A 12,219-nucleotide genomic window follows, 5' to 3' on the forward strand; every position below is an offset into this window, starting at 1 on the left:
CCCTGAGCTGTGGTGCCACTGATATCTCTGGTAAATTTTCCTACCTTATTTTTATTTTTTAGCCTGGTTTCTAAAAAATTATTATACATGTATAAAATATATATAAATTCTATTATTTTCTTCCTCTACCAGTGGCATGGTAAATGATTCTACCTTGAAAAAGCAATCACATTGCTCATATTTTTTTTTTTTAATTTTTTTTTTTTAACGTTTATTTATTTTTGAGACAGAGAGAGACAGAGCATGAACGGGGGGAGGGTCAGAGAGAGGGAGACACAGAATCGGAAGCAGGCTCCAGGCTCTGAGCTGTCAGCACAGAGCCCGACGCAGGGCTCAAACTCACGGACCGCGAGATCATGACCTGAGCCGAAGTCGGCCGCTTAACCGACTGAGCCACCCAGGCGCCCCATATGCTCATATTCTTGAAGTTCTTCTCTTGCTCCCAGTTTCACAGGAGAACTAAGCGTTGAGGAATATAAGGCTTTGAGCTCGGGGAGTGGGGAGGAATAGACATCACACTAAACAAAGCTCTTTTATCCAACTTAGGAAATATTTGGATCATTCATTTTTTATTTGTTGCTCTTCATAGTCCAACAAGATGGTCATAATATATGTTCTGCTGTCAAATATTTGCATAATATTGTCACAAAACCTTTTTATTGTAAGAGACAGACTCACTAAAGGCAAACCAGGAAAAGAATGTGTGAGAGGTGACTCTAAGAAACAGAAAGCTCATGGAGTACTAAAAAATGAAGTGTGTTCTAGCCTTGTGAGGAGAATAGGATCCCAGAAAACACAAGGGCCAACACAGCAGTTCTCTCTGTATTTGTTCTCTTAATTTCAAATTTCTAAGAGAAGAATCTGATTGGCACTATTATAGGGTATGGTCAATGGTCTATAATAAACTGGTCACATTTGAATCAGGTGTCCACCGGGCTGAACCATGGCCAGCTACTAGGTCATGAGGCTTGCAGGGCTGCATACTTCAAGGGCTGTGGATATAGGTACTTAGAAACATGTCTATTACATTTACCAGATGTTTGATCCCTTTCTTATTTTATAAAGTTGTTAAATTCTCATGATTCCACTGTGTTCAAACAACAACAACAACAACAACAACAACAACAACAACAACAACAAAAGAATCAGAGCGAACTGGATGTTTCGGATGAAAAAAAAATGTAGGTAGCCCTTATTTAATCTGCTTGACAAAGCTGAGTTTCAACTGTTTTTCTCAATACACCAAATTTTATGGCCTTAACTCTGAATAGGATAACTTCATGCCAAAGCATGTACAGCCAGTCCTTCTCACACTGCCCCCCCCCCAACCCCACCTCACCAAGGGGTAGAGATAGGTCCTCACAGAGATAAGATCTAAGGCTTTTCTCTCTTGGGTGGCTACATGACAGAAACCTCTATGCTGCTCTGCCATACATTATCTCACTTTTCTACACTGAACCTCCAGTCCCATCTTTTTCTAAGTACCTCCCAACATTACTGATCCTACAATTTCATTGTTAGAAGTCAAATTCTTCCAAGGACTAAAAAAGGATTAATGAATGGTGGCTTTTCTTAGTGTGAGAGACACTTTAGTAGTCCAAAGCACTATGGAAGTTACAGTCATGACTCTTACTGTATCCTATCTTCTATGGGAGAAGGCTCACACAAATAACTACACCATGGGGTAGAGTGTATTAAGTGCCACTATAAAATACTAAGGCAGAAATCATCCTCTCCAGAGGTGGATAAGGTGAGGAAATTTTCAGAAAAGGCTTTAGAGGTATTGGATTGGACCTCTAAGGGGAGGATTTGCATATTCAGAGAATGGTCTGGAGGTGGCATACAGTCAGTCAATCCTGAGCAGAACTATTATTTTTAGCAGCCATTCGCAGGACCAGTTTATTCCACTGCTCTTTTTCCCTCATTTGCCACCTGACTCTGTTTTAACATTCCTTTTAAAAACAAACAAACAAAAAAAGCAACTATCAATTAGTGTGTTTTTTGGAATTCTTATATTTACTGCTCCCACCTTCTCCGTAGGCATCCAAGAATAAGAAAGGAGAGTGTTTCTGCTCTTCCCCTTTCTTTGCTGCCTCTATGATTTTTCAGGAATATTAATCATGGTGAGCTAATATGAAAATAAACATCAGAAAGGTACAAAGTTTTCATAATCATGATGGTTCTCATTGACTTCTTTCTGAGATGGTAAGTGAAAATTCCCTTTGATTTCTGTTTACTTTGTTCTTGAAGGTGGTGCTCACCAAACCTTTTTAGTCTTTTGAACTTTGCCTTAGGTCCAACCATCAGCATGAGCAGAGCCCTGCCCGCCCCACCCCCCAACCCCCAGCTTCCCACCTCTACTTCCCATCAGTTAGACCCACCAAAGTGGTGTGGCTAGCAGGTTAAATGCTTCCTCTTCTCAAGTTGTTCATTTGCATTTATATGGAACCTCAGACTGGGAGACAATGGTCTCCACCCTCCACTGGAAATCTGGAAGTAAGGCACTGCAATTAGCAAGTAAAAGGCCCTTTTTGTAGGAGAGAACTTTACTGGCAAAATGGGTTATGATTTTGAGGAGAAAACGCACAATCTTCAGAATCTTTTTAGTTGTATTCAAGGGCCAGCATACTGGAGGTTAAAAAAGAAAAGGCTTAATAAATTTCCTTCCTTTTTTGGTGAAAAGAAGGTGAGGAAAGGGTGGTAGGTTTGAAAGAAGGTGGTTTCACAAAGGGTCAGATATGCATGCATAACATGTAAGGAAAACTTTTGGAGGAGAGAACAGAACATATGATGTAAAAGAGAAATTTACAATCAATGGAGCAAAATCCTGGGGAGAGAATACGGTCCATGTTCAGAAGCAGAAATAGAGTATGGGTTTAGCACAGAAGAGGGGCACCTCTTCTCAGCAGGACTGAAGTAAGTGATCAAGTGTAAAAACGGAGACTGAGTGTTAGGAAGGTTAAAATAGAGGAACTCCATGATGGATGTCTCAGCCAAATATGAGGCAAGATCACTTAAAGAACTGGAAGAAGACAAATACAGTGGGGGGGCTTGAGGAAAGCAGAAATAGGACAGGTTTGAGAGAAGTACCCTGGATAATCACCCTCCTCATTGAGGAAAGGAGTTTAGAGAATCAGTGAAGACCCAGACAAGTCTGGAGAGCCTAGAACTCTTAGTGGAACACAGTGATTTTGTAAACTTGTCCAGCAATGCATGGTAGTACTTTCAACTGAGTATAAGAATTAAAAAAAAATAATAATAATAACAATAATTAATAATAATGATAATGACAACATTTTAGGGGACCTTGTTCATGGTAGATTTTAGTAAGATTTTAATCATTACAAACATGGAATACACAATATCAAAATACTCATCACACTTGTGATCTGAGAAAAATACAAAAAGAAAAGATTATTGGAGTAAAAAAATTAATTCTTGTTGTCTTCTTTCTATGCTAGCCTAAGGCAAGAAAAAAGGAAATATTAATGTTATTTTTCCCATGTTCTTTTCATTCACTATTATAAAAAAATGTTTTTAAACCAAATCATTGGCATCATCTTAGTACATTAAAAATGAGTCTTGGGGCACCTGGGTGGCTCAGTCCATTAAGCGTCCGACTTCGGCTCAGGTTATGATTTCACGGTTTGTGGGTTCAGGCCGAGCATCAGGCTCTGTGCTGACAGCTCAGAGCCCAGAGCCTGCTTTGGATTCTGTGTCTCCCTCTCTGCCTGTCACCTGCTCATGCTCTGTCTCTCTCTCTCAGAAATAAACAAACATTAAAAAAAATTTAATAAAAATGAGTCTTATAAGAATTTGCATCTTACTTTTTTCATTTTCCAAACACACACACACAAGAGCCAGAAATGAAAGGCATGATGAGCAAACTTCCAGGATGGCAAGGCTCTACGGTCCCTGCTGATTCCTTCCCAATTCTGGAAATATTTGGGGGGAACACTCACATGTTCAACTGTTCTATTCTGCACTTCAACCCTGCATAAGATTATCAACGAAGTTTACATTTTACTACAAATTGTAAGAGGTGTTTTTCCAATCAAGATACCATATTAACAAGTCTTATCTATTTTTACAATTTTCAATTATAGCAAGATAAAAACTAATAGCAAAGCATATTATTCAACTTAAAATTCAGCACAGTAGTTAGATATATGTACCTTGCACACACATTAATCTCTTTCTCTGAACAAATATTTGTAATTTCCAAAATCCTAACTGCTTTTTCACAAAATATGGTCCCTCCAACTTAAGAGGCAGTAACATAAACATTACATTCTTACATCTTACTAACATGGCAAAATCACCAAAAGAAGGAACCTAAGAACATCAGTGGCTACGTGATAGAGCAGTATAATGCTTAAAAGTCTAATGTCTTCATGAAGACCCACTTGAATAGCCAGCATTTAACTATGAAAGTTATTTACAAAAAACAATCAGTATTGACAAGCTAGCACAAAGTGACCAAATGAAAGCATAGAACCTGTTATTAAAGCTCAAGATTTTTCTGTGTACTGATTCCATAACTCAGTTTATTTCTTCATAAAATTTAGAGGTAAACTGGAAAATACCCAGAAAACTTCAATCAACTGCAATCTATTTCCTTTACTCTCTGAGATCATCGGAACGCATGAAGAACTGACTTTATCACCTGTTTTTCCCCACTGGGTAAACTGAGGGGAAAGAGCATGCACCTGCCACGCTCACAGTGTGGAATGTACACACAGGTGGGTCTTTAATAAATACCCTTCAATGGAGGAGGGATTAGAGGCTTGCTTGGAAAAGCAGGGAACACATTTAAGTGACGACTCGATGGCATCCAACATATTATACGTCAGCCAGTTCCTTACTAAAATATCATTCAAAGGAAATCTTTGAGTCTCCTTTAGGTTAGGCATTAAGTTTTTAAACCCAGAATTTTGAGGCAAGATCCGCCCCAGGGAAAGGGGAGTGGTTCGGAAAAACACGTAGAATTCAGGTGGATCAGTGACGTCAGGAAGAAGCAGCGAATTAAGAGATAGGGAGCAAACTCACCTGGAGTAGCAGAAGCTGCACACAGGTCAAAGGTCAAAGGTCAAGGCCTCAGGGAGTTCCCCCGACGCAGGAAAAGTGAAATGCCCGCTCCTAGGTTCTCATGGATTCGTACGAGGGCTCAGCTGTTCCTGCCTTTGAGGTGAGATGAGGGACAAACCCTGTCACGCACAGCTGGGGTTGACAGGAAGCCGAAGCGCAAGCTGCCTCAGGTGTCAGAGCCAACACGCGGGAATCTCCCTGTATTTCTTCCCTACACCCCCTCCCGCTCCCCAAGCCTGAGACACCTCCAGCCTCACTCCCCACCTTCTTCAGGCCCTCTCGCTCTTAACAGCATCGGTCTCTATGGCGACCTGAAACCGCAGTTCGCATTGGCCCGTTCAATATGAGGGCCGGGCCAATAGGGAGGGCCAGCCTTCTCCTTCCGACCAATGGCGTTGGCGGGGAGCAGGTCCGGAGACGGCGGCGTGCTGACGTTCCCGGGAGCCCGGGGCTGGCTGGGCAGGCGGGCTGGCGGCTGGGCGGGCGGCGGCGGCGGCCTCTGGGCAGTAGAGGGGGCTCCGGGGCTGAGTCCGTGTCGACGCCGGCCGCGGAGGCGGCACCATGGGCACTGGGTAGAGGGGCAAGTTGGCCACCGCCGCCGCCCGGGGTGGTGGGAGAGCAGCTTCGGGGGAGGGGGCGGGTGGGGGAGGGAGGGGCGGGCAGCCGCTTGGCCGCCGCACTTTTTTAATTTTTTCGGGTGCCGCAGCGACGACCCCTCGGCGCAGATGTCCCTGATCCCCCGAGCGACGACGGGCGCTGCCTAACCTGGAAAGTAAGTGTGCGGGCTCGCGGGAGGGCGCGAAGACTCCTGCCCCCGAGACCCCCGGCCCTCGCCCCCTCGCGCCGGAGCCGGGACCTGCGTGTGAGGGACGCGTGGGGGACGGGCGCCTCCCTCCCGTTACTCCGTCCCCACCGCCTCGCGGCCGCCTCGGCTTTCCTGCCCCGCCTCGTGTTCCTGCCCGCACTCGCCTGCCTGCTCCCCTCCCCCCGGCAGGCGCACAAGTTTCACCCTCCATTTGCTTTTCCCGGCTATTACTCTCCTCCGGTCTCCCCTGCGCGCCGCGCACGACCCTCCCCGCGTTGGCTTGTTCGGATCCAGATCCCCCAGCGCCGAACTTGAGCGCCACGCCGAGCCCTCCCGGACGTCTGCCTCGAGGCTCACCCGCTCTTGCCCGCCTGGCACGCCGCCCCGCGCCCCCAACACCCTGGGGCGCCCGCCTTCCCCAGCCCTCGGGGCGGTCTGTCCGTCCCTCCAGCCCCAGGTCCTGCGTCCTGGCCCCCTTCCCTTCCTCCCACGCCCCTTTTGCCTGCACAGTCTCGCGTTTGCCCCGCGAGTCCCGCGCTCCTGCGGGTCCTGCCCACCCCCCTCCGTTCAGCGCGCCCCTCGCTCTTCGCGGCGTATCCTCACGCTCCACCCCGCCTGGTTCCCCAGCCTAGAGCTTCCTCCGCTGCCCTCCTGCGCTGCCGCTTCCACCTCACCCTGCCTGAGTTAAAGCGGAGCTGCGGTACCCACCCCCACCCCCCCAACCCCGGGCCGTTCTGGAGTCCCTGCCCACCGCTGGGGCTGCCTGGTCCTCTTTCCCCTACCCGGGAAACGAGGGGATGAGCGACGGGGCCGGAATTTGGCTGCGTGTTGGCCGAGTGCGACAAACTGAGAGCGCGGGCAGTGCAGGCGCCGCGGCGGCAGTGGCCGCTCGGGGCGCAGCAATAGGCAGGTGTGTGTGTGTATCCGGGGGGCGGGGGTGGGGGGGGGGGGGACGCGCGCCGCGGGCTCCTCGGCTGGCGACAGATTGTGCAGGAATGCGAGGAATGCACCAGGGGCATAGTCCACTCGGCCCGCCGCGGCTGCACTAGCGCCTTCCTGGCCCAGCTTTCGCCGCTCAGCCAGAGGTCACCGGAGCATCTTCGGAGCTGGTGAGCCTAGCTCCACTCCTCTCTTCCCCTTGCCTCTCTCCATGCGGCAGAGAGGGAGGCAGAGGGGAAGCGCGGCAGTTCTGTTGGGCTTCAGCTAGCATTTAGCCTGGGTTTTTGCTGCATTGGTCTCCAGGATCGTGAATTTGGGGTGGATGGCGGTGTAGCCAAGGTTATTGATCATTGCACAAGGTTCTTGGCAAGTTTGGTTTGCAAGATTTGAATAGTGCCTGTTTTACGAGGGTTTTCTGAAAACCTGCAGGAAAGGTGCCCAAGGTTCTTAGAGTAATGAGCTTGCAGCCAACGCATTTTAGCACTATCAAAAATGTCTGTTAATGCTCATGGATAGGGATGTACCGCAAGAGAGAACTTGAATGCATCACTTTGCTGTCACAATAATTGCAATTTTTTCTCGTCATGCTGGGTTGTGTTTAGACCTCTTATAATACGTAATGAATAGAAACAGAGAAGCAGTGTTTGGTCAGCGATGGGACAGATAGAACTGTCTGGTACAGTTAAATTCGGGGCGTGTCAGTTACCATTGCAAGTAACTGGGGACAACACAATCATGTATATTTCAAGATGTAATTTATTAGTTGAGGTCTCAGTTCTTTTTGTTACTGAGTTTGAAAAAATAAATGCAGCCCTCCAACTTTTAACTAATGGTAATTATGTATAAAATCAATAATAATTAATATACTTTTTCGTCAAATTTTATTTTCTGTAATGCAGGAAAGCACATTTTCGACAGACGGTGTGTTTCTAGAATTGGGTTTAGATTATTATATTTTAAAAGGGAAAGTAGAAGACCGCTTCGCTTTTTGAATGCAGTGTGTTGCAATGGAAGTAACATCTTTTCTGGTACCTGTGAAATAGTTATGGAAATGGCAACATTACAATGAGAACAACCGATGTCCAAAATAAGGTTTCTGGATGTTGAAAGCATACTATGTATGCCTTTATTTGACACAGTTTGCTTTGGAGGTTGAGTTTACTACAAGCCTCTCCACACTTCGTTATTTTTGTATCAGATTCAGGAAAATAATAAGTTGATTGTCTAGCTGTCTTCCAACACCTACTTTGTGTGAATCAAGTGCATTGAAAAGTATAAGATGAGTACCTTTCAGTTAAGGACTCAACAGAAAGGAAAAATAGAAAAAAATGAAAAAACTTTGCACTGGGAAAGGTTGTGTGTTTTAACTGCTACATTGTTTTTTTAGGTAGGTCCCTAATCTGTAGACCTTCTCATTTATAGATTTAACTCTAAATTGGAGTTAGTAACACTGTAGGATATTGGGAGGTGTTTATGGATGCTAACAGGAAATTTGTTATGTAACAATATCATATTACAGCAGAGTTTAACACATGCTTATTTGACTTGATGTGAAGATTAGAAAGTAAAAGTAGTTTCTCTGCTACCTTAGAAATTTAAATAACTCATTCAAGTATATAATGTATATACGTGATTGGCTGTGCAAATAGTTTTACCTGCTTCAGGTAAAGGTATGCTTTCAGTTGGAAATAGATTTTAGTTGTTACAGATACTTGAAGAGAAGTAGCTCTAAAACTAGTAATCATTCACAATCAAAAATAACATAAATTGTGTTTTGATGATAGTATATTCCCTTACCAACCCCCGCTATTATATAAGTAGAAGGTACTGCTTTTCACATATTAGATGTTATACTGAAGATTCTAAATTGTGGAATTAAGTGTCCAGTTTTCTTAATTCTTAACCTATACTGGTTTTGAGGGGAGATAGGGGAGCAGGGTAGTGATGGGAAGCATAAGAGAAGGTAAGCAGAAAGTAGGAGCAGCTGGCGTTCATCCAGAAAAAAAAAAAATGTTACTGCTGCATTTACAGGCTGAATAAATCAATCTATTTCAGTGAGTGGTTCTGATATAATTTGACTTAAAGAAACTACTCCCTAACTCAGTTTAATAAAAACTTTAGCAATTGTATGACCTTGATTAATTAAATTAAGTCTATATTAAGTCAGAATTGCAATTTCTTATTTCTATACAAATTGGGAAAGTAAATTTAATTTAAAACTTTTAAATTCACTTAATTAAAAAAACCAGTTATTGCTAATTTTAAAATTGAATTCTTTCCTTGTTGTTGGCCAAGGATTGATTTACATAGAGAATTGTCACATCACCAATCATTTGGGAAGTCCAGTCTCTCACCTGACTGCTTTGAAATTTTAAAGTATTTTGAGAATGCTCTATAATCTGCTGGGGTTCCCCCCCCCCCCCCCATTTCAATCAAGGGGTAAATCTCTAATTTGCCTAATTTTAAAATAGAATTATAATAATGAAGTCATACCTGCATTATTAACTGGAAGATAAAGTAGGGGTTATTCTAGGGTTATTCTGGGGCATAAACATTCATGGAATTGTATGTCACTTTGGAAAGCTGCCTTCATGCCTTCATTGTACTGGGAGATAATTACTTCTTCAATGTCTTAAATGGTTTTGTAGTGCCTTTCCTGCGCTGAAGGGGGAAGAAGAATCTGATACAGGACACCAGTGGACTGATCATGTTTAGAAAATTAGGTAACTATTTCATGCCCAAACTGTAACTACAAAGAGCTGCAGAGAGAGAGGAAGTAAAACTTTAAGATACCTGAATGTAAGACTTCATAAACTGCCAGTAAGTGATGATCTCAATCAGCAGATCAATTTGATGCCCAGCTGTAAGAAATAACAGGCTCCTTTTAGGATAAGGAGGTGAGGGCCTAAGTGACAAAGAGCAACAATTCATGTGCTTGCTCGTTTCAGTTGAGAAGTTGTACAACATTCATATGTTGTTCACATTATCACTTTAATAAATCAGTGGAATTATCTTCATCTTTTGGGGGCTTTGTTACTGTAACTAATTGGGGATATTACATGATGGTGCTTTTCAGTGAAACTTAGAATACTGCAGACATTCCATTTGTCACTGGTCTAAGTATTTTCTTTTTATAATTTAGATTTACTGTTATTTGGTATACTAATAAATGTTAGCTACAGTGCTGTTCATTTGATTATTCATAGTCTTGATATTATAGTTTATTGTGACTAATACATAATGATTCACTGCAGATGATAAAATGCCATTAGAGATTGGATTGTAAAATTTTAATACTATAAAATATATAAATTAAAAATATGGAGGTGTCTGCATTATTTTAAGTCATGTCATTATGAAACATTTTTCATGAACTGTATAATGCCTGCTGATTCAGTAGATGCCAGTCCCTCTAGGTAGATATAATATCATATAGCCTTCATTAAGTCCAGAACTCAACAAACAAAGGGTGGGTAGGGAGGGGGTAAGTGAACCAATAACCCTCTTCAACTGCCAAGGCATGTTTGCTTCTATCATTATTGTCTATGTTAAATATAAATTTAGTGAGTTGTAAATATCCAGAGAAGTTTATTCTGTTCTTCCTTAATCTGGATCCCCTCCCCTCCCCTGCCCCCTTTCCCCGACGTCAAACACTACCACCCAATGCATCTGTCTGCTTGGAGAGGCAGAGAAAGCCCCTTTTCAGGAGCCATTTAATATTGAAGCTGATGCTTAGTGTTCCAAGTTGAATTTAGAGTGGATGCGGGTTTTTGTCATCAAAATGGCATTATATATAAAAGGTAAAATGTGTCATTGAAGAGGGGTCATCAGAGTACTCTGTAGGCTTTGGAGGCCTGGCCTGGAACTTGGAATACAGTTTTTCATAGATGCCACGGCTGACTTACACATAGGCTTTTAAAACACTAGGAAGTAGTGTCTGAAATTCTGGTCCTTTGTAAGCTCTCTCAAATTGCAGACGGGGAGGTGAAAAGCACCCTACTCCAGAAATTAGGATATCTACCACTAAACCTTATGGCCCTAATAAACCATTTAACATTTGGGTTATAGCTTCCTCCTTTTAAAAATGCAAGGTTTTGGGGGCACCTGGGTGGCTTAGTTAAGCATCTGACTTCAGCTCAGATCATGGTCTCGGGGTTCCTGAGTTCAAATCCCACCCCCTGCTTCAGACTCTGTGCTGACAGCTGAGCCTGGAGCCTGCTTTGGATTCTGTGTCTCCCTCTGTCTCTGCCCCTCCCCCACTTGTTCTCTCTCTCTCAAAAATAAATAAAAACATTAAAAATAAATACAAATAAAAATGCAGGGTTTGGGGTGGCTGGGTAGCTCAGTGAGTTAAGTGTCTCTTATTTCAGCTTAGGCCGTGGTCTCACATTCCACGGGTTCAAGCCCCACGTTGGGCTCTGTGCTGACAGTGCAGAGAACCTGCTTGGGATTCTCTCTGCCCCTACCCTGCTAGTGTACTCTCTCAGGCACTCTCTCTTTCTCTCAAAAATAAATAAACATCAAGTAAAAATGAAGGGTTCGGATTGCATTGCTTTGCTCAAGGTTTCCAAAGCCCTCCATGCTTTTGCTTTTTTTTTTTTTTTTTTTTTTAAAGAGAAGTTTCCTAAGCATTAGTTTATGTAATCAGTCTTCTTTCTCCTTCCCCAAATCATAGCAACAAAGGAGTTGGAGTTCTCTTTTGGGACTTTTGAATCTCCTTCATGGGCACCTTAAATTGTTTTGTTTTTTTCTTTTGTAACAAGATCATTTTGGCAAGTGAGAGGAACGGATTAATGTATATAAATGTTTTCATGGTCTTTGGCTGTCTACCCCTAACCCACCCCTCATCCAGAATTAACCATGGTAGTTTAGGTCAGAAAAGGTCCTTGGACTTTCACCTTGACACTGAGTGAATCCATAAAATGTATCAGTAAAGCAATGAGGTGTCTGCTTAGAAGTCAGACTGCCATAGTTCAGTTCTGTCTATTTGCTAGGTGTGTGACATGCTAAATTATGTAAATTCTATAGATCTCATTTTACTCATTTGTAAAACAATGATGTAAGTATCCACCTCAAATGGTTGTGAGGAATAAATGAGTCAATGCATGTAAAGCCCTTAAAGCTCAGGGCCAGCTCTTAATACATTTAAACCCTTATTCTTGCATTGTTGTACTTAATGATACTTTCTGTAGCATCTACTATATATTGGGCAAATTATTAACTTGCTTTCTTTTATCTTAGTAAATACGATTATGAATCTAAATAAAATATTTCAGGGAAAATATAAACTACGAAAGATAAATTATGAGTTTGATAGTTTGCAAGAGATTGTTCATAAGGAAAAGAATCCAGCAAAATCAAAGAAGGGCCTTTTTAAAATAGGGAAG

General features: G+C 43.0%; 2 protein-coding genes across 17 annotated transcripts in view; one reads left to right on the forward strand and one right to left on the reverse strand.

Annotated features, from left to right (window-relative positions):
* Window positions 1–6,729, reverse strand: part of CCDC148 (coiled-coil domain containing 148) — a 276,911-nt gene extending 270,182 nt beyond the window's left edge. For 3 of the 7 annotated variants that reach the window (XM_042948861.1, XM_042948860.1, XM_042948867.1), the window contains exon 1: window positions 5,050–5,130. The gene's annotated coding sequence lies outside the window, so the exon portion shown is untranslated. Of the gene's footprint in view, window positions 1–2,381; window positions 2,423–5,049; window positions 5,132–6,675 lie in introns of those variants that run through there. The other 4 variants (XM_042948866.1, XM_042948863.1, XM_042948862.1 and 1 more) reach the window with 4 other exon arrangements.
* Window positions 5,127–12,219, forward strand: part of PKP4 (plakophilin 4) — a 238,484-nt gene continuing 231,391 nt past the window's right edge. For 7 of the 10 annotated variants that reach the window (XM_042948849.1, XM_042948857.1, XM_042948850.1 and 4 more), the window contains exons 1-2: window positions 5,749–5,860; window positions 9,481–9,555. In XM_042948849.1, the coding sequence (XP_042804783.1) occupies window positions 9,540–9,555 (16 nt within the window). In that variant the 5' untranslated portion in view covers window positions 5,749–5,860; window positions 9,481–9,539. Of the gene's footprint in view, window positions 5,189–5,748; window positions 5,861–6,784; window positions 6,804–9,480; window positions 9,556–12,219 lie in introns of those variants that run through there. The other 3 variants (XM_042948855.1, XM_042948853.1, XM_042948856.1) reach the window with 3 other exon arrangements.

Source organism: Panthera leo, chromosome C1, assembly GCF_018350215.1.
Source record: "Panthera leo isolate Ple1 chromosome C1, P.leo_Ple1_pat1.1, whole genome shotgun sequence".
NCBI classification, from domain to species: domain Eukaryota; kingdom Metazoa; phylum Chordata; class Mammalia; order Carnivora; family Felidae; genus Panthera; species Panthera leo.